Source organism: Hyperoodon ampullatus, assembly GCF_949752795.1.
Source record: "Hyperoodon ampullatus genome assembly, chromosome: 20".
Taxonomy (NCBI): domain Eukaryota; kingdom Metazoa; phylum Chordata; class Mammalia; order Artiodactyla; family Ziphiidae; genus Hyperoodon; species Hyperoodon ampullatus.
This window is the reverse complement of record NC_136933.1, coordinates 19,655,025-19,680,981: the sequence shown is the minus strand read 5'-3', so window position 1 is coordinate 19,680,981 and position 25,957 is coordinate 19,655,025. Positions and strand designations below refer to the sequence as shown.

Below are 25,957 nucleotides of genomic sequence, written 5' to 3'. Positions count from 1 at the left end.
TATTTTGGCAAAGCTAGCAATAATAACAGTCACATTTGTTGCATACTTAACTCTGGTCAAGCACCGGCCAAGTGCTTCACATATATTTTATTTAATCCTGCAGGGAAGGCACTAGTATTAGCGCCACTTTAAAAATAAGGAAGTTCAGGCTTAGAAAGCTTAAGTCATTTGCTCAAATCACATAGCAGGTAAGTGGTGTGGCTGAGATTTGAACCTAAGTGTTTAGCTCTGTTCTGTTAAGACATTTATGTTCCTGAGAATTAAAGTATTTCTAGTTGTCTCATGACGAAACCTGCTACTCAGATATAAAAATTAAGAAAGCCGTGTATCATTTCAAAAGAATACTAACAAATTAGGGCCATGGTTGTGTAATGTTTTTCATTGTAAACAGTACATTTATCAGTCACCAAAGGGAAATCGGTCTCCATGAGATGGAAATAATAAAAATCTGACCTCTTCCTCTTAGGAAAGGCCACCAGGACCAATGAGGTAATGGCTGTACTTCAGTCCTGGGGAAAAATGCTAAAGGACCCAGGACGAAGCCAGTTCTCTTCTCAAGGTTATATTTGATTCTGGCATTGGACCTTCTGTAGATGTCATCCAAATAATCGAAAAGGAAAAATTTCAAGCATTTCACCACTTGTGAAATATTTTTTCCTTGCTTAGTTATCCATGTTTTAAACTGTCAGGGGAGCGTCTCTCTGTTTTTCCTGTTCTGTCCTTGGCCTCGAATTCTTCTAAGGCCTGGTTCATCTCAGGTTGAAATGTCAACTTCCAGCTTGTAACGTGGCCTTATGTTTTAGGGCTGATCTTTTTTTTTTTTTTTTTTTTTTTTTTACGGTACGCGGGCCTCTCACTGTTGAGGCCTCTCCCGTTGTGGAGCACAGGCTCCGGACGCACAGGCTCAGCGGCCATGGCTCACGGGCCCAGCCGCTCTGCGGTATGTGGGATCTTCCCGGACCGGGGCATGAACCCGTGTCCCCTGCATCGGCAGGCGGACTCTCAACCACTGCGCCACCAGGGAAGCCCAGGGCTGATCTTGTAAATGAGTTGGTTTCTTTCTTTTGCTTCTTAATTCTGAAAACCCTGTCTCTCATTTTAATTAATAGATTGCTGGAGAGGGCTTCTGCATTTTCCCAATATGGGCACAAAAATGATAATCCATCAGTTTTTCTGCAGGCAGCGGTCTCTTTGGTGTCCTTTGTCACAGACATGCTTTTAAAAATTGCCTAATAGAATGATTAAAACAGCAAGGACAAAAGGACTACTTTGTAGTCTGTGGATTTTGCATCCGTGTGCTAACTTCACGAAAACAGGATCGCCTAACGCTGTGCGAAAACTCCTTGCTTGGTCCGAATTCTGAAAGATTCATGTTTGATTTTGGCTGTCTTGGGTGTTTGATTAATTGACTGAGAGTGAATGGAATTCTGGAGAATAAGCAAGGAAGAGACGAAACTGAGAACAGAAGTAAGAGCCCAGGTGGCATAGAAATCGCTCCTAAATTGAAATAAGTACAAGGAAAAGGCCAGGACTGAAACCCCAGGCTGGTGTCCCCGACTCTCCCCACGAGTGTGTCCAGCCATCAGGGGTGCTGAGAACCCTTGATACAGCATTGACATGTGTGTCCTTTAGAAAAGTATTTCATGAGTCTTTATGCCAGATAAGTGCTTCCCCAGGAGCCCAGGCCCGTTAGCTCAAAGTAGAGCCATTTGTGTGAGGGATCACTTCAGCCCAGCTGTTCCTGCACAGCTGCAGGCTGATGTCACCACCTGGGGCCGGGCCTGCCTTGGGACTGTTGTCCTAACAGCAGTAACCACCGCTGCCCCATCCGACCCATTTTTTTTCCCTGTACCCTTCCTTCCCTCCTGTCCTCCCATTACCTCTCTGCACAGTGGCCAAGAAAATCAAACACTATTTAAGCTTCTTTAAAAAAAAAAAAAAAAGAGGAAACACCCTGTCCGGCCGCCAGTGTGAGAGGACTTCCATCTATCCTTTTTGATTTTAAAGTTATACAGTTACACATTCAGACTGACAGTCTTTGATTACAAGCAGATGTGTTGAAATCCGGCAGGTGTAGCATACTGCTAACTTCTACACGGAAGCTCTTCTAGTTTTTGGTTCACTTAGACATTTTATCTCAGATATGAGCATTCAGATGAGATAGAATTTTTTGTTTTGTTTTTTACTTTGCTGTTATCTGAAATCCTGAGGGAATTAGGTCAGAAGGCTGTGTGAAATCAAGATTTCTCTGACTAGAAAAGCTATTCTGATGCCTTTATTGACTGCTCGCAAATAGTTTTCTACTGCCTTCTTTCATATAGAGCTGTAACATGGAATTCACACAAGGAGGCTTGTGGCCCTATCATTTTATTTGTATTATTTTGGAAAGGCAGTGGAAGCGAATACGTTTCCTTCTTTGGCTAACATTTGCCTTCGTGAATCACTTTTTCCTCCTTTGATAAATAAGTAGTGATCTGAGGAGGGTATTCTGTAGCAATCAGCATGGCCATTATCTTTTAATAAATTCTTTTAAAGAAAAAAATAACTTCCCAAACAGAGTCCCAAAGGCCTGAGTTGTCGGTGATGTTGATGATCTCTATAATCTGGTCTGCATCTGCCTTGTTGAGTCTTCTCTCCAACTTGTCTGCCTTGGGAATGTTCTAGTTCCCAAGGTGCACTGTGCAGGCTCCCCGTTGCTCATCGTGGAATACAGTTTTTACCCTCGATATCAGGATAGTAGTTCTTGCTTTGTTTTTGCCTTTACTGTTAGTTCAGTAAACATTTGTGGGTTTATTTGAATTTTAAGGGTTCTCTTTAGCAGACACTATGCTTGTCATTATTTCAATATGACTTATTTTACTTCTGAAGGCATACTGATATGGGACAAGTATGGGCTGGTATTTCTACTGCCATGTGGCATATTCCCAAGAAAACAAGTTACATCATTGCCCGAAATTCACCCCAGGAGCCAGCCAATTTCCCACTCCTTAGGTCAGAATAATCATTGATCTAAACTCTCCTCTTCTCGTCCCTAAAACAATCTTTTTCCTTCCACTACTCCAGAAGTACATATTCCTTACCAAAAGAGACATAAGGATTCCTTTATCATAAGCAGACTTACCAGTACCCATTTTGCATGAGTCCATGGGCGCTCTGGGGTGCTGAGAACATGCATCCTCCTTACAGAGTAGCATGCCTTTCCCCCATATCTAACATCAGTACAGGAAGCCTGCAAAAGTCCAAAGTCGGGCTTCCCAAGAAATGATAGAGCTCTTTCAGGATTTTTAAAAAATTTTTATTGGCATATAGTTGATTTACAATGTTGTGTTAGTTTCCGGTGTATAGCAAAGTGAATCAGTTATATATATACATATATCCACTCTTCTTTAGATTCTTTTCCCATGTAGGCCATTCCAGAGTATTGAGTAGAGTCCCCTGTGCTATACAGCAGGTTCTTATTAGTTACCTATTTTATATATAGTAGTGTGTATATGTCAGTCCCAATCTCCCAGTTTATCCCTCCCCCACCATCCCCTGATAACCATAGATTTGTTTTCTACATCTGTGACTCTACTTCTGTTTTGTAAGTTCATTTGTACCCTTTTTTTTTTTACATTCTACATATAAGCGATATCGTATGATATTTATCTTTCTGTGTCCTACTTCACTCAGTATGACGATCTCTAGGTCCATCCATGTTGCTGCAGATGGCATTATGTCATTCTTTTTTATTGCTGAGTAATATTCCATTGTATATATGTACCACATCTTCTTTATCCATTCCTCTGTTGATGGACACTTAGGTTGCTTCCATGTCTTGGCTGTTGTAAATAGTGCTGCAATGAACATTGGGGTGCATGTATCTTTTTGAATGGTGGTTTTCTCCAGGTATATGCCCAGGAGTGGGATTACTGGGTCATATGGCAGTTCTATATTTAGGTTTTATTTATTTATTTATTTATTTATTTATTTTATTTTTGGCTGCCTTGGGTCTTCGTTGCTGCACACGGGCTTTCTCTAGTTGCGGTGAGCGGGGGCTACTCTTTGTTGCGCTACGCGTGCTTCTCATTGCAGTGGCTTCTTTTGTTGCAGAGCCTGGGCTCTAGGCACATGGGCTTCAGTAGTTGCAGCACACAGGCTCAGTAGTTGTGGCTCACGGGCTTAGTTGCTCCAAGGCATGTGGGATCTTCCCGGACCAGGGCTCAAACCCGTGTCCCCTGCATTGGCAGGCGGATTCTTAACCACTGTGACACTAGGGAAGTCCTATATCTAGTTTTTTAAGGCACCTCCATACTGTTATCCAGTAGTGGCTGTACCAATTTACATTCCACCAACAGTGTAGGAGGGTTCCCTTTTCTCCACACCCTCTCCAGCATTTATTGTTTGTAGGCTTTTTAATGATGGCCATTCTGACCAGTGTGAGGTGATACCTCATTGTAGTTTTGATTCGCATTTCTCTAATAATTAGTGGTGTTGAGCATCTTCATGTGCCTACTGGCCATCTGTATGTCTTCTTTGGAGAAATGTCTATTTAGATCTAGCAAGTGGGGGCCATTCTTCGTTGCAGTGCATGGGCTTCTCATTGCAGTGGCTTTTCTTGTTGTAGAGCACGGGCTGTAGGCGTGCGAGCTTCAGTAGTTGTGGCACACGGGCTTAGTTGTTCCACGGCATGTGGGATCTTCCCGGACCAGGGCTCAAACCCGTGTCCCCTGCATTGGCAGGCAGATTCTTAACCACTGCGCCACCAGGGAAGTCCCCTTCTGCCCATTTTTTGATTGGGTTATTTGGGTACTTTTGATATTGAGCTGCATGAGCTGTTTGTATATTTTAGAGATTAATCCCTTGTTGGTTGCTTCATTTGCATATATATTCTCCCATTTCTTTCAGGATTTATTATAGTCTGTGTGGGTATGTGTTTATGTGCAAGTTCTGCAAGGTATTGTTAGTACTTCTGTTTTTGGTAGTGGTAGTGAAGAGTTAGGATGCTCTGATTTTATGTTTATCAAATTACTTTGCCTTTTAAAAATGTTAACCTTTCAATATATTTACATTGTATTGTAGCTTCTCAATGTATTTTTCCTAAAGTTTTTATGTTCTGGTGATTTGTGTTCAATATATTCTAGTATTTTGGTTTTATTACTGTATTTTTGAAGTAATGAGTTTAAATTGGCTCCAACTGCATACAAGCTTAAAGTCTATTTATTGCTTCTCTCTGGTCTTACCTGGTCCTACATCTCGGCTGCCTCCTCTAGTGCCTGGCCTGCCTTAGAGATGCCTCGGCCAATCAGAGTCTCCTCTCGTTACAGCCCCTGCACTGATTGGTCACCATGTGAAAGGGTGCACTTCACTTGGGAACCTGGCTGTGTGCTCAAGGACTTCTCTTACTGCATGATAGACAGTTGACGTTTTGCTGCCAGAGACCACTTCCTCTCATTCCCTTTTATCGTTCACTTCTATACTATTATGTTTGAAAATCTGGTCCTGAGAGAATCGAGTACTCTGAGAGCCCTGTGTTTATGCTTCCAGAGTCATCACATCTGTGTGTGAATGTTATGAATTTAGGACATTTAGCAGGTTAAGTGTAATTTTCCCTTTTCTTTTTCCATCTCTTTTCAGTCACTGCTTCAACCACCTGTGAGAAGTTAGAAAAAGCCAGGAATGAGTTGCAAATAGCTTATGAAGGATTTGTCCAGAAGCTAAACCAGCAGCACCAGACCGATCTAACAGAGCTGGAGAATCGGCTCAAAGAATTTTACACCAGGGAGTGTGAAAAGCTTCAGAATATCTACATCGAAGAAGCAGAGAAGTACAAAACTCAGTTACAGGAGCAGGTCTGTGCTTTCAGAACCTGAGCATGTGCTTGGCCATGGCTATTCATTTGAATTCTAACTGTTGTCTGATGATGGCCTTCCTTTGATGACCTTCTCTTTGTTGGACATCCCTTGATGAACTTCTTTAGATTTTAAATAAATGAAAAGATTTTTAAATTAAATTTTTTATGATCAAAGCAATGTACATACGTTGAGCGAAAGATCAGAAGAAAAAAAGAAAAGATAAACTTTAAAACAACCCTTTAGAAAACTTTTTTTAATTGAAGTATAGCTGTACAAGATTATATGTTACAGGTGTACGATATAGTGATTCACAATTTTTAAAGATTATAACTCTATTTATAGTTATTATAAAATATTGGCTGTGCTCCCCATGCTGTACAGTATCCTTGTAGCTTGTTTTATACCTAATAGTTTGTACCTCTCACTCCTCTACCCCTATCTTGCCCCTCTCCCTTCCCTCTCCACACTGGTAACCACTAGTTTGTTCTCTATATCTGCGAGTCTCCTTCTTTTCTGTTCACTAGTCTGTTGTATTTTTTAAATTCCATGTACAAGTGATATCATACAGTATTTGTCTTTCTCTGTCTTATTTCACTTAGCATAATGGCTCTCCAAGTCTATCCATTTTGCTGCAAATGGAAAGTGTCATTCTTTTTTATGGCTGAGTAGTGGTCCATATATATATATATAGTGTATCACATTTTCTTTATGCATTCATCTGTTGACGGACATTTAGTTTGCTCCCATATGCTGATAATTATACATAATGCTATGAACATTGGGGTGCATGTATCTTTTCAAATTAGCGTTTTTGTTTCTTTTTGGATCTATTTTAAAAAATAAAACATCCCTTTATCCTACTACCTAGAAATAATCCCTTTGCAAACATTCTGGTGCTGCTAAAACATTGGCTTGCATTTCTTCTTCTTTTTTAAAATGGCTCTCGTTTAATAACTTGTATTTTTCACTTAATGGTATGTCCTAAACCTCTCTTTAATTTCCTTGTTCCCATTTAAAATCAGTTTTTCGTTTAGCTGATATTTACACGGTGCCAACTATATGCCAGGCATGTGCCAGGGACCGAGAATATAGAGGCCAACATGACGGGTGTAGAGCTTATACGGTCCTGTCACCATGGGACGCATCCTCGTTCCGTATGGTGGACTCGGCCCTTTCCATCCATGGACCCTGGAGAGCTGTGTGTCGTGTTCCTGAGGCAGGGTGGACTGGAGCACAGGGACTGGCAAACCCCAGTTGGGTTGTTCTTTACATGTGTCTGGTAGGCCTTAGACTTGAATGCAAGCTCATGTGTCAGATTTCCTAATGCTGCTGCTTATTATTCACCATAGGACTTTTTATTGGTAAACTGTTGTTCTGTTTTTTTCCTTATAGTTTGACAACTTAAGTGCTGCCCATGAAACCTCAAAGTTGGAAATTGAAGCAAGCCACTCAGAGAATGTAGACTTGCTAAAGAAGGCCTATGAAACCTCCCTTTCAGGCAAGAATGCTTTTTTCTATTGAAATAGAATAAGAGCTAGTGGAACAGCGTGATATGTTTTAAAACGGAAATGATTCATAACTTTCCCCTCTAGAGAATACCCTGTGGTATTCCGTTTGGAGTGTTTTTTGGTTTCTTTTTGCATTGTTCATTGTGAGGAGATCCCCCTTCCCCTAAGGATGCAAATAATAGTTTGTTTTAAATGCCAGTCTTTTAGGAAATATAGTTTTGGGGTTTTTTTAATTTATTTTTTGGCTTTGTTGGGTCTTCATTGCTGCTGGGCTTTCTCTAGTTGCGGCGAGCAGGGGCTACTCTTTGTTGCAGTGTGCAGGCTTTTCACTGCGGTGGCCTCTCTTGTTGCAGAGCACGGGCTCTAGGTGCATGGGCTCAGTAGTTGTGGCACATGGGCCCAGTAGTTGTGGGAAGTCCCCAGGGAAGTCCCCCTTTTAGGAAATAGAATGAACTTTTAAGGAACTCTAAGGCCCCTTTGGTAATAGTTGTGCTTGACCACTTCAGATCCTGGGAAGTTGAAAGTGTCAGTTTATATCCTGACCATGGTGAAGGATCCATGCCAGGCACTTCTGCATACCAGCACTGCTGTGAAATGTAGATGGCATTTGTTGAATAAAAGGATGTGTTTTAGGGGCTTCCCTGGTGGCGCAGTGGTTGGGAGTCTGCCTGCTGATGCAGGGGACATGGGCTCGTGCCCCGGTCCGGGAAGATCCCACATGCCGCGGAGCGGCTGGGCCCGTGAGCCATGGCCACTGAGCCTGCGCGTCCGGAGCCTGTGCTCCGCAACGGGAGAGGCCACAACAGTAAAGATGTGTTTTATTATTTCATCATGATTGGAAGGGTTGAAATAAAAGGAAAAGAATAGAAGCCATTTTTTTACAGAAGATAAGTGCCCATGTAGCTGAAGTTGTTACACCGAACCCATTGCATCTACAGAGAAACATATGGACACGTGGTGAGAACTGACCCTGTGAACTTTGTCAAGGGCTTTCTCATCAGAAAAACAGACTTGTTGTGTGAGGCCAGGGATGAGAACATGTAAAGGTGGCTGGCCCAGGGTGGATGTTGGGTAAACATTGTTTTTCTTCCTTCCTGCTGGAGATGGGTTTGAGACTTCTGTTTGGTTCGTGAAGGGCAATTGCAACAGAGCACAGGGCCTCCTGACCAGGAGTCTGAAGGCCGGTGTTTGACCGCCCCCGTCCCCATTCCCCCCAGGCGTGCTCTTTGTTCCCTGAGGTCTTTTGGCCTCTCTGGGCCTCTATGTTCTCATTCATAAAATGGGAATTATCTGCCCTACTCACCTCATGGGCTAATTTGAGAACGAGTAGTTTAATTTGTACAAAAGTGCCATAGAAATATAGAGTAACATAGGCGCAGTGCCTCATAATCTGCTGTTGCATCCGTGTGCTATAATGACTGTAGTATACAGTGATCTCGTAGGATGTTATTGACTCAAAAAAAAATCACTTCCAGAGATCAAGAAAAGCCATGAAATGGAAAAGAAATCACTTGAGGATTTGCTTTGCAAGAAACAGGAATCGCTAGAGGTAGGTAAATCTCAATCACCATCACCCCTCCTGCCCACCTCCCCATCATCATTCTTGAGGCTTGTGTGGTTTGGGTACCTTTCTGTGCACATTTGCAATGTTTCTGGTGCCTGCTTGTTTACTTATGTTCCACATTTCCCTGTTTGTGTTTTAGAAACAAATCAGTGGTTTGAAGAGTGAAAATGACACTTTAAATGAAAAGTTGAAATCAGAAGAACAAAAAAGAGTGTCAAGAGAGAAAGCAAATTTAGTAAGTTGTGTATGCTCCCCCATCACTAATGAATTTTTCTTCTGCTTAGCTGTCAGAGTCAGTTAAGTGTTCAGCAGCTAGAGAAATAGTATGGGTTTGGAATCTTTTTCGTATCTTGCAGTATGATTTTTAAACTGTATAAAGTGGCTGCTTTGGTTACTGGTGTCTTTCTTTTTAATTCTAAAAACTGACATAGGGGCTTCCCTGGTGGCGCAGTGGTTGAGAGTCTGCCTGCTGATGCAGGGGACGTGGGTTCATGCCCCGGTCCGGGAGGATCCCACATGTCGCAGAGCGGCTGGGCCCGTGAGCCATGGCCACTGAGCCTGTGTGTCTGGAACCTGTGCTCCGCAACGGGAGAGGCCATAACAGTGAGAGGCCCGTGTAACACACACACACACACACTCTGACATAACAGCTGAGATCCAATATATTGCAAGTGATCTAAGCTAATACCTATAGGAAGACAGGAAAACTATCAATTAGGGTCAGGGTTTTATGTAAAGACTTCATTTTTTAATTAACTTGCTATATTGAGATATAATTTACATACCACGATATTCACCCTTCTAAAATATACAATTCAGCGGTTCACAAGTTATACCTTGGTCACCAGGATCTAATTACAGAACACTTTTATCACCCACCCCCCAAAAGACACCCTGCACCCTTTAGCAGTCATTCCCCATTTCCCCCCCAAACTCCCTAACCCTACGGGATCACCAGTCTCCTTTCTGTTTCTATCCATGTACCTGTTCTAGAGATTTCATTGACATGAAATTGTGCTATATGCAGCTTTTTGTGTCAGCTTCTTTCCCTCAGCTTATGTTCTCAAGGTTCATGCATATTGTAGCAGGTACAGACATTTCATTCCTCTTTATGGCTGAACAATATTTCATTGTATGGATAATCCTCACTTTTAAAAAAGTTATTTATTTATGGATGGCTGTGTTGGGTCTTCGTTGCTGTGTGCGGGGCTTTCTTTAGTTGTGGCGAGCGGGGGCTACTCTTCCTTGCTGTGCGCGGCCTTCTCATTGCGGTAGTGTCTCTTGTTGCGGAGCACGGGCTCTAGGCGCACAGGCTTCAATAGTTGTGGCGTGCAGGCTCAGTAGTTGTGGCTCATGGGCTTAGTTGCTCTGCGGCATGTGGGATCTTCCTGGACCAGGGATTGAACCTGTGTCCCCTGCATTGGAAGGCGGATTCTTAACCAGTGCACCATCGGGGAAGTTCAGTCCTCACTTTTGAAAATTACAAATTTCTCTGGTAAACTCAGCTTTCTCTTGCAACTTGTATCCTTACTCCTCTGCATCCCCCCAACTTTTTTGGGGGGGGCTGCTGCTTCTGTCTTTTCATTCCATGTATTTTTTGCCTGGGGCTGCAGAAGCAGAGCTTTTGTGCCATTTAAGACCTGTCGCAACTCTCGAAGTACCTGGGTTCCTCAGTGAGCTCTTCTGCTGATATGTCATTGAGAGACCCTCTAGACATTTGAATGCAATTGGATGAGGTCCTATTCAATGAAATTTCAAAGCTATTTACTCTAGAAGATTCTTAGAAAAATTCGATTGCAAAAGAAACCTGTAGACTTCACACGCAGGGTGTAAATCTTATGAGTGGTTCAGGGAACGCTTTTAAAGAGCTTCCTGATCCTGCAGCAGTTCCTGAAAAAGTTCACAAGGGAAACAGGTTGAGGAAAGCAGGACTCTCTCATGCCTTACCCCACCTAAGCCTGCCCAGGTTGTGGGAAGAGAGCGTGTATGAGAGTGAGGGAGAAAGGGCCAGGTGGGCAGAGAAGTAGAAAAAGGTGCAGCGGGAGCGAGGCTGCATACACTCTAACTTTAAAAATCAGCAAGATGGGATTTGCTCTCTTTATGGTTTAAAAAAATCATATGGAAAAATGTAACAGTATATGAAATGTAGGAAGTTTCTGGAAGAGCCCTGGAGTTGAGGATCGGGGGTTGGTCCCCACCCCAGCACTTTCGGGCCCTGAGCAGGTAGGTCGCTTGAGCTGTGCAATTCTGTCTCCTTCTGCGAAGTGAGGGGTTTAAGTGATCCCCAAGGGCACCTTCCCTGATTCTCCCTAAGGGTTGCTCCAGAGCGTTAACCACTGTCCAGGAGGCTAGTTTTGATGATCGACACCACTGACTCTTGTCTGAGAAATTCCCTCGCTGAACACCAGATCAATAGATTTTGTGCCTTTAACTTGTGTCGTGCATTTTGGAAGGTTCACTTGAATTTCAATAATTAAAGCAAGGAGTTGGGGAACCCACCCTGGTCTCGTGCTCTCAGAGGATGAGCTCCCCTTACATAGTGTTTATCTTGCATAGAATTTTCTTAGTGCACATGCTCTGTGCCATGTAGGTGTTCGGGTGTCACAAAATGATGGGGTGTTAATCCTGCTCTAGAAGTATGGCCAGGCCAACCTAGTCCCGTCATAGCGAACGTCCAAAAGACTCAGAACGTGATTGCCATTCCTCTTGTTTTCCAGAGAGCCCAATAAACACACTGCCCGTTCATTCCTCATGAGTTACTGACTTTGGATACAGAGAATTATTGTTCCCTTTCTCCCCCCAAAACACCTGGCCAGGACTTGGAATTGTGTACTCTCTAGCCAGAGTTTTGTTTTGTAAGCTGTGGTTTTTATCTTACTTCCAATAAAATATTTGGTGCTACCAATATTTTTTCCATATTAAGTTACTGACATGTGAGTGAAATGTTTGTTTTCAAATGTGAAATGTTTTATAAGACCGAAGACTTTGAAGTTAAAGATGTCTTAACCCTTCTTTTCACCTTTCTTTGAAACTGCCGTAAGAAGGTTGATGTCTCTTGCTACTTGTTTAATTTCTAAATCTAATCAAATGTCTTTATATTAAGAGTTTGAACCATGAGATTGTGTTAAATGATCAGTCACAGCCATATCCTGCTGTGTGTTTTCCAGAAAAACCCTCAGATTATGTATCTGGAGCAAGAGTTAGAAAGCCTGAAAGCTGTTTTAGAGATCAAGAATGAGAAGCTGCACCAACAGGACATCAAGTTAATGAAAATGGAGAAACTGGTACATTTCATTCAGAAACTTAAACGGGGTAAAATATCTGAGGCACAGGAACTGGCCTCTGAACTAGACCTGTGGAATTGTCTTCATTGCTATTTAAAGATAGGAAACATAGGAGAGGTAGAAGAGGTTAAATTTTCTTTTCCATGTCAGCTTAAGGCTTATTCATTGCTACCTTCTAGAACATTTTTTTCAAGGAACATGTAAAAGGTAGCATTCAGTGTTTAGAAAAATGACAACACGCAAGTGTCTCCCGTTTCAGTGGTCTGGGAATATCCACCTGCATAAGAAGAATTTTTAAATAATGTAAAAGCTGTCCTTTAATATACCACCACCTCTGGGTGGGTTTCTTTTGCTCAAACCTGTTGAGTACATAAATTAATTCCATCAGAGCAATTGAACCTTGCTATCTAAATTCTTCATCTTGCTTCGTGTGAATTAGACTGTGATAAAAGAATTGCCCTTTTATAAAATTAATCTGGTTGTACAAGTAGCCAGCACTATGCAAAATATGAATAAAGTTTAGTTCACAGCCTCTAGGACAGAACTGACGTTAGCAGATGTTAGCCTGTGATGAGTCCATCCAGGACTGCGTGTGTGAGCAGCAAGCCCCGTGCTGCATGAGCCTTGGTCCAGCCCTGGAACACGACTGCTAAGACCCAGGAGTCTAGCCAAGCCTGCAGGGTTTGCCGCGGCAGCACAGGTGTTCCCAGCCAGTGCTGTACTTTGTACACCACTTTGGACTGTGCCGGGCCCCTCGCACTGCTTTGTCCCTTCTCCCCCTAATTATGGGCAACTCAGTGTTGAGTAAATACCTCAGTTCAAACCCAAACCAGCCCTGGACAGTAGGGAGCATGGAAGTCACTCATCATTAGTCTGTTTGGTTTTTGGTGTTTGGTTTTCTAGAGACAATTGCCTATCAAGGGAGGTAAGAGCTAAGCCCCCATGTGGATAGATGGGCACTTGGAATGACGAGGAAGTTTTGTTTTTGTGAAGGAAGGAAAGAACTCATGGTCTATCAATGGGCCCAACCTCGTATATACACCAGTTCCTGCCAAAGGTCACTGTGTTGTGTCAGGTCTCATGACTGCCACTGTGGCCATCAACAATGACTCAGATAATCCTGTTAATAATTGCTTTCCCCATATGCCATGCATACATCAAAACTCTTCAAACCATCATGTGCAGTAAGAACAGACTCCACTGTAAAGTTACTCATATGTCTTGATCTTTGTTGATCCACAAGTATTTCTGTCCCTTGCCATGCCCAAGAGATTAGTCAGTATGGCATGGTGTATATGCAGAAGAAGGGGTTAATACGATGACAGGTAAACTCACTGTTACCTTATTTGTAAGCTCCAGACCTTTATTGAAAATAAGACACTTAGAAAGCAAGGAGGCTTTCTCAGTGTAAAAACTAGCTCTGCTGATAATTAGCTCTAAGACGAAATTCCAGGGCTAGTTTCCTCTCCAGTAAAATGAGGAATTGGATGAGATTAATATTTTAAGGCTAATTCCTACCCACAGTCTTTAATTCCAGATTTTCCCACCTCATGTTTTTATCTTGAATTCCTTTATACTGCCTGGAAATTCCAATGCCCCCTTTTTCTTACATGCTAGTCACATTTTTTTTTTTTTTTTTTTTTTGGATATTTCACTTGGTTGGCTTGTCCTAAGCTTTTTCTGGAAAATAAGATGTTAAGAACAGTAGGACTGCAAACTAAGAGCCAGAGTGAGAGTAGCTTAGTCACGGGCAGCAGTGACAGGGACTTAGAATGAATTCTGACAGAGCTGTGATGTCGCCTCGGAGCAAGTAATAAAATCTTACCTTTAGAAAGTAAGCAGGGATGTAACTGGCGATTCATCGTGTTAACTGATTCAATGTCTTCTGGGCTTTTATCCTTCAGTCTCTCAAATGATCAGTTTGTTTTCCTTGAAAGTTTAGTCTGGGCAAGCCATAGGCAAACAAACGTATCTTTAGTTCAACTAAGGAGGAATGCTTTCTGTAGTGTCACTTATTTTAAGGCTCTATAGAGCTTTGTGGATCGCTTTATGTGACCACACGGAGGTAAATGCTGAAGAGTAACCGGCAGACCATGATTAGAGTCATATTAAACATTGCCACGAACTGAATTTTCATTAAATGTGGGATTTTTTTTTTTTCTTTCCGTATTTACCATAAGAAGCTGTAGTGCCTCTGATAAAGAAAACAGCCACTAGGCAGCCAGTGTTTATCACCTTGAAACTGAAAGAAGCACAGCCCCCAAGGGTTGCCAAAGGCAGGGCACCAATTCTTGGGAATTCTAAAACAATGTGAACTTGAACACATCACTAACCCCCTGGGTTGGTCCATTTTCAAGTGACCTGGCATACCTTTAAAAAGTAATATCCACGTGCTCTGTTTTGCTGCAGTAGATTCTTTTTGCAGTGCGTCAGTGTAGAGACAGTCAACATACTGTTAAACTTTCCCGAATTAAATCTCTCCAGTGTGTGCTGGTGTCAGGAAGGTACCTTAGGGAAATAAGGGGCTTTATGTAATTTTTAATGTATAAATGTTGGTACTCTTGTTGACACCAAGGTGGACAACAACACAGCACTGGTGGACAAACTGAAGCGATTCCAGCAGGAGAATGAAGAATTAAAAGCTCGGATGGACAAGCACATGGCAATTTCAAGGTAAAAATAAAATGGTCCTATTTTCCCCAAGCTCCTCCCTTCCTCAAACATTGAGTGTTACTTTCTCACCACACTCCACTCACGCCCCTCCTGGAAATGCAGCAGAAGTGGGTAGTTAATGAGGTTCTGATTTCTATCTGGAAAAATGCAATTGTAGCATTTAGTGCCTTTACCACAGTGGCCTGGACCAAAGGCGGAGTCCTCAGTGGGCAAGCCTTCCCTTCCCTTTCAGAGAAAGACCACCACAAGACCAAACAGGAAACAGCCCCACACGTACGAGGGTCTTAAGACATGCAGCATGGCTGTGGGAGCGTCACTCACCCTACTATGAAATTGCCCCAAAGTGCAGCTTTTTCTTTGGCTCTAGGTCACACTTCCTGGGTTTCTCTGCCAGCCCAGTACCCACGCACAGTAGCTCCTTTTATTCCAAAGAGATCATTTGGGGCTCTCAAATTTAAAATAGTAAGATTTTTTTTCAACCTTTAAAAAAAGAAAAAAGCAATTCAGAGTCAGGATTTCTGGGGGTTTTTTTGTCTTTCAGGCAACTTTCCACGGAGCAGGCCGTCTTGCAGGAGTCTCTGGAGAAGGAGTCCAAAGTCAACAAGCGCCTCTCCATGGAGAATGAGGAGCTGCTGTGGAAGCTGCACAACGGGGACCTGTGCAGCCCCAAGAGGTCCCCCACGTCACCTGCCATCCCCTTCCAGTCGCCACGGAACTCCGGTTCCTTCCCCAGCCCCAGCATCTCACCCAGATGACCTTCCTGGGAGCCGGAGACAGACTGCGTTTCTGCAGCACTGACCCACCCACAATCGTGGGGGGGTGGGGGGGGTGGGGTGGGAGGGGTGGAGGGTGGGGGGGTGGGGTGGGGGCTGGAGCCACCTTTGCACAGCCTGCCCTAGAACTGGAAAGTCATGGCCCGAACCGGCCCCTTCCAGACAAGACCAGAACTCTGGAGGAAGGCTTCCGACTCGGTCCAGGAGACTCCTCCCTAAACGATGCTGTCAAATGGATCTACATGGACGCTGTTGCACAAAGCACTTACGGAACGAGAAGATCTTGTTCGTTGCCTTTTTCACCTACGCATAAAGGGGAAAACTCTCAGGGGCCTGTTAAGATAAAGATTTATATAACCTTTGTAACGTTCTTCACCACAGACACCTTCTTGTGATTTACATTTTGGTCTGACTGGGGATGTGTGAATGAAGTGGATGTAACCGAGTGTCACGTGTCTGATGCTGCCTCCTTGGCTGAGTCTGCCTGGAGATGTGCTAATCAAATAATAGTCAATGTATGCATCTCTGCAAAAGCCATAGAAGAAAGAGCAGTAGTTGCTAGAACTAGAATTCTTTACCACCAACCCCGCTCAGCCCTTTGCCATGGTGCGGGGAGAGGGAGAGACAGAAAGAGCTCTGACTTGCCCACGTCTGTTCATGCTTTGCATCCTTTTGGAGTAACTTGTTGGCAGCCTTTCAGTGTTCAGCCATGTCAGTTGAAACTAGCTAGATTTTTTAAACTTACCCATGTGGACGTAAAATACTACAATCCATTTTCTCAGGCTATGAAAAAATGTAGACCCCTAACTTTGCTTTAAAAAATGTGTATAAAGAAAGGGCAGTGCCAGTGGATTGCTTTCTGCCTTATTTTTATCTTGATCTGAGCTATCCTCAGTGATTTCAACTGGCTGCTTCTCTCCCACTATCCCCATTCCCCCCCGCTCCTTTCTCCCCCATCCAGAGCCACAAAAGCAAACCTTCTACCTCCTTCCTACTTTTTCTCTGGGACAAGGAATATTCTTTTCCAGAGCCAGCTCATCTTCAAGGTGCTGAACCACTTTCCAAATAAACCAAGGCCTGGATCCGATAGTATAAATTTTGGGAAATCCTAGAGAGATTAAAGAATGAAAAAGAGTCATTGGCTAGCAGAACTAAGAAAGATAGGACTCCGTGCTTATGGATGAACAGGAGCACCTTGATAATAGAACAAAACAGTCTCTGGAGATAATGCTAAACTTCCACGTACCTTTGAGGAGTCCTGTCCTTGGGAGGGTAGCAGAATGGCCAGCTAATGAGAGAAGAATGTGGCTTGTACAGTTCTTCTCCAATTTGCATTTCCATTTCTTTTCAAACCTTCACTTATTACCTCCCCCACTTCTAAGACTTCGGGGGAGGTGGAAGGAAGAACTGGCTTTTTTCTGTCTCCCTGCATGTATCAAGCTGGTGCTGTCAGTATTTACTAATCAGCATTACTGATTTTCGATGGCTGTACAAATAAGCGCTATAGTAAGAACAGATTCAGGCTACTAGAGGTGGACCTTTTTTTTTTGTTTGTTTGTTTTTTTTTTTTTTGTGGTATGCGGGCCTCTCACTGTTGTGGCCTCTCCCGTTGCGGAGCACAGGCTCCGGATGCGCAGGCTCAGCAGCCATGGCTCACGGGCCCAGCCGCTCCGCGGCATATGGGATCCTCCCAGACCGGGGCACGAACCCGTATCCCCTGCATCGGCAGGCGGACTCTCAACCACTGCGCCACCAGGGAGGCCCAAGAGGTGGACCTTTGAGTTGACATTTACATATACACTACAAAGCAGATTGATATTCATGATGCATGTTTTGTTTTTGTTTTACTAGTGACTGTGTCTGAAGTTTTTAACCTCCAACCATTGATTATGTGTGTAACCTTCCATGTTTGTTTCTGATAAATGGGAACGTAGGTTCACTGCCACCTCCTGGAATCTCTCTTCTCACCTTTCCAAGTTGTTCTCAATGTCCTTAGCCAAAGTTGGGTTTGCCATCCATTCCCTGCACATGGTAAATCTCATGCTGTTCCCTGCTGTGCTCCATGCCATTTAGGTGTCTGGGGGAATGATCCTTACACAGTTAATATAAAATGTCTTCAGAGAATGGGAGACAACAGGAGAGAAGATAGGAAACAAAACACAGAACTGTAAAATTATCTTCAAACCAAACGTTATCACTTAGGATGCAAAATGTTGACACATCATAAAAATACGGATGTGTAAACAACTAGTTGTGCTCAGTTTGTAGTGATGGAAAGTATTTTACTTTGATCAAATAAATAATGCTGGAATATTCAATAGAAGAATTGCATCCTCTGACATACTTCACCCTCCAAAGCGTTACCCAGTTTATAGCAGCATAGGAATTGACATCATGTCTCCTTAACCTATTTCCCAGGAATTTCCAATGCAACCACAAAATTGGTCATGGGCTGAAATTTGGCTCACAGAGCTAGACTTAGAGCTTTTCTTTTCTAAATTCAAAGCTATGTGTATTTGAGAAATAAATTTTTACTGGTTTTAATAATAAATTCTGCTGTATAAGGTAAGAAAATTGGAACAGCTACAGTCTAAATATTTTTGAAGATGGTAAAAAAAAAAAAACCTAAACGAAGTTGAATCTTCCTTGATCTGTGCATCTATTTTATATCAAAAGTTAAACTTTTAAAAACACATGCTGTGGTTCTTATAGAATGTCTAATCTAGAACTAGTACTTTTGAGTGCAGTGGTTAAAAAGTTTACATATTTTTTGATACCTTCATATCATACAATAGTTCATGTATAGTTGAACTATATATTACTCCGTTTTTAGATTCTCATATTTTGTGGTTATATCAAAGAGAATATTTGGTATTGACTCAGACATTGCTGCCCAAAAAATCCTTCTGGATGTACTTCAAGCCAACTTAAAAAACGAGCACTTAGCCCATTTTTTGTTTTTTACAAAAACTTGCTCGTTTAATAGAAATGATTATATAAAGTTGTTTACATATATGCCTTCTTAGTATAAACACTAGAAACCCATATATGTAGGTCAGCAGTCAGAATACATGCTTTCTGTTAGAATTAACACTTCTATAATTAGACCGGTGACTTCCTTTTAGTTTGGAAGTCTGGGTCTGACTCACAAGGCAGGGCCTGGGGTTTGGCGCTTGACATCAGCCTCTGGCAAAGCACTGGTCAAAAGAACCCTGGAGCTGGTTGTGTACACAAGTGGGCTTTCCATCAATTCATTTATACTTCATCTTCCAAGTCAGGAAAGCTCCACAGTGGTAGCTACTGAGGTCTGTCCTCGGAGATTCTGAGCGGTGCAAATGTAATAACCTGCGTCAACCATCTCAAAATCTTCAACGATCAGGATGCTCTGGGAGAGCCTCGTGGTGTGGCCCAGTCCTCTGTGGATCAGCCGCCAAGTGTCTTGAATCGTCACGGGCCTTTCATCCTGTTGAACGACACCCACCCGGGCTGAAGCGCAAACCACAAGCTGCTGTAACAGCTCACATTCATCCTCCACTGTTGAGTATCCCTTTCAAAGTGCAAAACACATGCTCCTAAAAGACTATCTGGTATGCGCAGTTCAACACTGTCTAGTCAGTTTAGGCTGCATTTTTTCCAAGCAGTCTTGAATTTCATTATGCTGTTTGGCTTTCTCTTTCTGCCCTTTTCATCAATGTTTCTACTTAATATAAATTTTATTCTTTTGGAACTCCAAGAATGTGGGACTGGTATGAGGCATAAGAATACAGATAAAATTTTCCACTGCTCTCCTGTTGACACTCCCCACGTTCACCCCTTCGCGCAGTGGTTCTTATTCACAGAACTTAAAGTCAAAAAGAAGCCCGAAGCACTCACCGTATAAATGAATACGAGCCCCTAATTGTTCAGACTGGGAGAGGGAGACGTCAGATTAGTCAAATGTGCCACAGGACTACAGTGGGAGAGAAGTTGTACCGAGGATGGATGACGTGATACCCTAGGTGACTTAACTTCGTATTTCTAGAAAGTGAGATGGTCACTTTTGAGATGCTTCTTCCAACTTTGGTGATAAGTAGTGTTTTCTGGATTAGTTTAACATAATTGTAATTTTATAGTATTACTAAATTAATACCCTTTCTGCTAATAATTAGCAAAGTAAAAAAAAACTCCACCTCTAATGAAAATTATTAATGTCTTCTAAATGGAACAACACTTTTTAAAAACAAGTACCTAGTACTAGAAAAGTACCATTCTCCAGGGGGAGTTATTTTCCACCAATCACAGCCCTTAAACCAGAAGTGTATTGGCTACTGAGTGAGTACATTTTAGGAGGCCAAATCTCTTCTGGCAACAAAGGGATTATTCCATGTTGGTAGCAAAGCTGTTTATTTTTGTGAGCAGAACAGGCCCAGAGGCTACATGTGCTGGAGTTGTTTTTATGGGAAGTCTATTTTAAAATGATCTCGGCCTCACAGCGCCTTTTTGAAGGCCTGGATTTATATGCCAACTTGGTGGTTGTCTACTTAGAGCTCGTTGCCCTGGGGCCCAGCTTTTATAGGAGATAATACTGAAGGATTCCAGAAGGAGGTTAGATTGGCCTCCAGTCGACCCAGAATTAAGATTGAAGGTTGAGGTTGCAGGTGAAGGAAGGAGGCCTCCTTTCCTGTTCATGCCCCGTCCCCTTCCTTAAGGGTCATGAAGAAAAATAACATGAAGAGAGTACATTGACTGAATTGCCTAATGGAACCCAGTCACTTTTTTCCTGTCCATTCATAAAAGCCATTTGTAAATATACTGAAACATCTTAGGAGGAAACAAGCGAGCCTTAGCCCTACCGTAGCTGCACACGTCTCTCATACGTCTTTAAGTTATAGTCCATATCAGTGAGTTGGGGGTGGGTAGGGAACAAAACAAGGCAGCTGGCTGAGGCCGGGGTATGCTTACCTTCTGCCCTGGGTAGATCCACCTGAATTCCACCTCCACATCCGGCTCCCCGAGGACCGTGCAGAGGACGCTGATGTCATCCCCACCCTTCACTTTGTTTGCAGATGCCGAGATGGTTGTTGACGGAGGACCACTGGGAACTGGAAGTGAGCAGGGGATGGGGGATGTGAGGTGAAATCCATGGGCCATGGCAGAGAAAAACCAACAGACGTGTTTTCTTCTTTGGGCAGGTATGGAACATTCCTGTCTTTCTTCAGCTCCCCACCTAGCATCGGGCCTACCCTCTCCACCACTTCTGGTTTCCTCTGACACCTCCTCTTTCTCTACCGTGGTGGTCCAGGATGGGGTGGTCATCCAGAAGTCCCCAGGTCCAGGCATTACACTTGTAATGAGGAGAAGAGCCCAGAAGGTCTGCCAGCAGCTCACGTGAAGGGAATAAAAAGGCAGAGGGAGAAGAAGGGGACTGGGGGCGGAGCAAGCAGAAGGAAGAGAAGGCAGCCTGGAGGGAGAGCCACTGATGGGTGAAGGTGGACAGGTGTGCGGCCTCAGGAAGTAGAGGAGAGAGTCTGAATCTACCAAAGGGAGAGACATTTGTAGGAAGGGCGTGTGATGTTTCTACTTCACAGCATTTCAGAGACAAAATTCTTCATTAGGCTCAGTCCACTCGAGTAAGTTTGACAGCAGCCTTGAGCAAGGCAACGTGCTGGGAGTGGAGGCTATGGCACCGAACCAGACAGACGTGGTCTCTGAGCCCCGGGGCCTCTATTCTAGTGGGAGAGGCAGACACTCAGCAGGTCACTGTGTGGTTGGTTTAGAACCTGAGTTGTGGGAAGAACTTGAAGGAGAAGCCCAGAGTGCTGGGGAGGTTCAGGATGGTCTGAGAAGCAGGAAAGCCTTCCTTAAGGGACGTTTGAACTAAAATCTGAAGGAAAAAGGGGAGGCACCAGCAGACAGGCCCGGAGGGGAGGTGGGGGAAGCCTGGGAGAGGGCAGAGGCCGGCCATGCAAGAAGACCTTTCAGGCCATGCGGAAGATTTTGACTTTGGTTCTAGGAAAAGCAGAAACCCACTGAATGGTTTTAACTGGAGCTATAATCAGCTACAGTGTGGAAGATGGAGAAAGCATGGGCACAGAAGAGAGCAGTTGGAAAGGTATTCATATGGGCCCAAGGAAGAGATGATGATAGTTGAACTCTTTGCAGTAGGATGGAGAGAAACAGCAGAATTTGGGAGATTTGATGGAATAAGTCAAAAGAACTGGGAGGGGCCGGGAGTGTTTGGGGCTCCTGCACCCTGGAACTGCAGTGCCATCACTGGGAGGAGGAAAGCTGGAGAGCCAGTCCTGGGAGGAAGGCCCAGAGTCCAGGGAAGGGCCTGTGAAGCATCTCAGCACAGATGTTAGGGAGAGAATTGGATACATGAAGCTGGCACTCCCAGATCCAGGCCACATACAATCCCCTGGGAGTGATTAGTGAATAGATACGCAGCAGAGCATGGCTATGGTTGAGATCATCCAGGAAGAGGATGAGGACAGACAAAGAAGGTGCCTTGGGGAGCTCCAACATTTAAAACCTGGGAGAGCCAGCTCATTCTATGAGGCCACCATCACCCTGGTACCAAAACCAGACAAAGATACCACAAAAAAAGAAAATTACAGGCCAATATCACTAATGAACATAGATGCAAAAATTCTCAACACAATACTAGCAAACAGAACCCAACAACACATTAATAGGATCATACACCATGATCAAGTGGGATTTATCCCAGGGATGTGAGGATTCTTCAATATTTGCAAAGCAATCAATGTGATATGATACACCACATTAACAAACTGAAGAGTAAAAACCATATGATCATCTCAACAGATGCAGAAAAAGCTTTTGGCAAAATTCAACACCCATTTATGATAAACTCTCCAGAAAGTGGGCATAGAGGGAACCTACCTCAACATAATAAAGGCCATATATGACAAACCCACACCTAACATCATTCTCAACAGTGAAAAGCTGAAAGCATTTCCTCTAAGATCAGGTACAAGACAAGGATGTCCACTCTTGCCACATTTATTCAGCATAGTTTTGGAAGTGCTAGCCATGGCGATCAGAGAAGAAAAAGAAATAAGAGGAATCCAAATTGGAAAAGAAGAAGTAAAACTATCACTGTTCTCAGATGACATGATACTATATGCAGAAAATCCTAAAGACGCTGCCAGAAAACTACTAGAGCTCATCAGTGAATCTGGTAAAGTTCCAGGGTACAAAATTTAATACACAGAAATCTCTTGCTTTCCTATATACTAACAATGAAAGATCAGAAAGAGAAATTAAGGAAACAATCCCATTTACCATCACATCAAAAAGAATAAAATACCTAGGAATAAACCTACCTAAGGAGGCCAAAGACCTGTACTCAAAAAAACTGTAAGATTGGGGCTTCCCTGGTGGTGCAATGGTTGAGAGTCTGCCTGCCAATGCAGGGCACGTGGGTTCGTGCCCCGGTCCGGGAGGATCCCACATGTCGTGGAGCGGCTGGGCCCGTGAGCCATGGCCGCTGAGCCTGCGCGTCCGGAGCCTGTGCTCCACAACGGGAGAGGCCACAACAGTGAGAGGCCCGCATACCGCAAAGAAAACAAAACAAAACTGTAAGATGCTGATGAAAGAAATCAAAGATGACACAAACAGATGGAGAGATATACCATGTCATTGTCAAAATGACTATACTACCCAAAGCAATCTACAGATTCAGTGCAATCCCTATCAAATTACCAATGGCATTTTTCACAGAATTAGAACAAAAAAAATTTTACAGTTTGCATGGAAACACAAAAGACCCCAAAAAGCCAAAGCAATCTTGAGAAAGAAAAATGGAGCTGGAGGAATCAGGCTCCCTGACTTCAGACTATACAAAGCTACAGTAATCAAAACAATATGGTACTGGCACAAAAAACAGAAATATAGATCAATGGAACAGGATAGAAGGTCCAGAGATAAACCCAAGCACCTATGGTAACCTAATCTATGACAAAGGAGGCAAGAATATACAATGGAGAAAAGACAGTCTCTTCAATAAGTGGTGCTGGGAAAACTGGACAGTTACATGTAAGAGAGTAAAATTAGAACACTCCCTAACACCGTACACAAAAATAAACTCAAAATGGATTAAAGACTTAAATGTAAGGCCAGATACTATATAACTCTTAGAAGAGAGCACAGGCAGAACACTCTCTCACATAAATCACAGCAAGATCTTTTCTGATTCGCCTTCTAGAGTAATAAAAATAAAAACAAAAATAAATAAATGGGACCTAATGAAACTTAAAAGCTTTTGCACAGCAAAGGAAACCATAAACAAAACGAAAAACAACCCACAGAATGGGAGAAAATATTTGTAAATGAATCGACCAATAAGGGAATAATCTCCAAAATATACAAACAGCTCATGCAGCTCAATATCAAAAAACAAAGAACCCAATCAAAAAATGGTCAGAAGATCTAAACAGACATTTCTCCAAAGAAGACATTCTGATGGCCAAAAAGCACATAAAAAGATGCTCAACATCACTAATTATCAGAGAAATGCAAATCAAAACTACCATGAGGTATCAACCTCACACCAGTCAGAATGGCCATCATCAAAAAATCTACAAACAATAAATGCTGGAGAGGGTGTGGAGAAATGGAAACCCTCCTACACTGTTGGTGGGAATGTAAGTTGGTACAACCACTATGGAGAACAGTATGGAGGTTCCTTAAAAAACTACAGACCTACTGTATGACCCAGCAATTGCACTTCTGGGCACATATCCAGAGAAAACCATAATTCAAAAAGATACACACACCCCGATGTTCATTGCAGCACTATTTACAATAGCCAAGACATGGAAGCAACATAAGTGTCCATCGACAGAAGAATGGATAAAGAGATGTGATACATATATATATATATATATAATGGAATATTACTCAGCCATTAAAAAGAATGAAGTAATGCCATTTACAGCAACATGGGTCGACCTAGAGATTGTCATACTGAGTGAAGTAAGTCAGACACAGAAAGACAAATATCATATGATATCGCTTATATGTGGAATCTAAAAACTGGGTACAAATGAACTTATTTACAAAACAGAAATAGAATCATAGATGTAAAAAACAAACCCATGGTTACCAGGGGAGAAAGCAGGGGGAGGGATAAATTGGGAGATTGGGATTGAGATATACACACTACTATATATAAAACAGATAACTAAGGATCTACTGTAGAGCACAGGGAACTCTACTCAAGACTGTAATGGCCTATATGGGAAAAGAATCTTAAAAAGAGTGGATATATGTATAACTAATTCATTTTGCTGTACACCTAAAGCTAACACAACACTGTAAATCAACTATACTCCAATAAAATTTTTTTTTAAAAATTAAAGAGCTGGCAAAGCAGAATGAGAAGGCTGTGGGGAAAGCAGGAAAAAAAAATGGGACCAGGGGAGAGAGGGTTTCAGGTAGGCAAAGTAGAATCTAGAAGGACAGGGACAGAAACTTGTCTGCTGGACTTAATGGCCTGGGAGGGCCTTTAGCCAAGGCTGCTTTGGTGGAGCTTAGGGGAGAAAGCTGAGGAGCATGGGGGAGGGGACCGGGAGGCCTCTTTCAGGGAGTTTGGCTGTGATGGCGGAGAGAGATGGCTGCAGCGGAGGGTGGCTAATGGAGGGCTGAGAGGGTTATTTGGTAGCAGAATGTTGGAGACTGTGGCCTTGTGACTAAGTCTCACGGCTGAGAACAAGGGGCATGAAGGAGCCTAAGTTCTCATCTCAGAGAGCAGCTAGCTCTGGGGCCACTCATCCCATCACAGGGTCCCCGAGCAGGACCCCTCCACCCCCCCACACAGACCCCTCACCAGGCTCATGTCAGAGTTCCTCGGAGGGAGGACAGTCATCAGTGAGGGACCAGAGTTCAGGAAGAGGGACCCCCTCCTCTCCTCCCCCACAGGGCTGGGGAGGGTGCTTTCTCTCCTGCAAGTCGGGGGAGGGAGGCCCGAGAGAACCGCTTGTCAAGGGAGGGGAGGTGATGTGTGCTGCTACCGTAGGAGAGCTGCTCGCTGGCTGACCGTGTGCCCAAAGCTCAAGGCCGGAGAGCACGGCAGGATGACATGGGGATCTGGGATCCCCATGAGCAATCACACGGAGGCAGGACCAGAGTGAACGTTGCAAGGACTTGAAGAGACGGGGGGGGAGTTGCGTTGGGGTCACAGGCAAGGAGGTAGAACGTTCTAGAAATGGCGGTGCTGCAGAGGGGCCTTTAAGAACAGCATTCTGTGCCTGATTTCCCTCCATAATTGGGAACAGCAGAACCTGATGCTGACCAGCTAGAAGTGACTCCCGTCTCG

At 43.4% G+C, this 25,957-nt stretch overlaps 2 protein-coding genes across 7 annotated transcripts in view; one reads left to right on the top strand and one right to left on the bottom strand.

Annotated features, from left to right (window-relative positions):
• MTUS1 (microtubule associated scaffold protein 1) overlaps positions 1-15,662 on the top strand; it is a gene marked incomplete at its 5' end in the record, with an annotated part of 103,480 nt that extends 87,818 nt beyond the window's left edge. For 4 of the 6 annotated variants that reach the window (XM_079726804.1, XM_079726802.1, XM_079726805.1 and 1 more), the window contains 7 exons: positions 5,617-5,831; positions 7,227-7,332; positions 8,818-8,891; positions 9,046-9,141; positions 12,074-12,190; positions 14,766-14,863; positions 15,405-15,662. In XM_079726804.1, the coding sequence (XP_079582930.1) occupies positions 5,617-5,831; positions 7,227-7,332; positions 8,818-8,891; positions 9,046-9,141; positions 12,074-12,190; positions 14,766-14,863; positions 15,405-15,618 (920 nt within the window). In that variant the 3' untranslated portion in view covers positions 15,619-15,662. The remainder of the gene's footprint in view (positions 1-5,616; positions 5,832-7,226; positions 7,333-8,817; positions 8,892-9,045; positions 9,142-12,073; positions 12,191-14,765; positions 14,864-15,404) is intronic. The other 2 variants (XM_079726803.1, XM_079726801.1) reach the window with 1 other exon arrangement.
• A 3,248-nt stretch (positions 15,663-18,910) lies between these two features.
• The window catches only part of PDGFRL (platelet derived growth factor receptor like), a gene marked incomplete at its 3' end in the record, with an annotated part of 46,483 nt that continues 39,436 nt past the window's right edge, over positions 18,911-25,957 (bottom strand). Inside the window, exons 5-6 of the mRNA XM_079726849.1 lie at positions 20,578-20,717; positions 18,911-19,099 (exon numbers count right to left, since the gene is read on the bottom strand). Of these exons, the coding sequence (XP_079582975.1) occupies positions 18,911-19,099; positions 20,578-20,717 (329 nt within the window). The remainder of the gene's footprint in view (positions 19,100-20,577; positions 20,718-25,957) is intronic.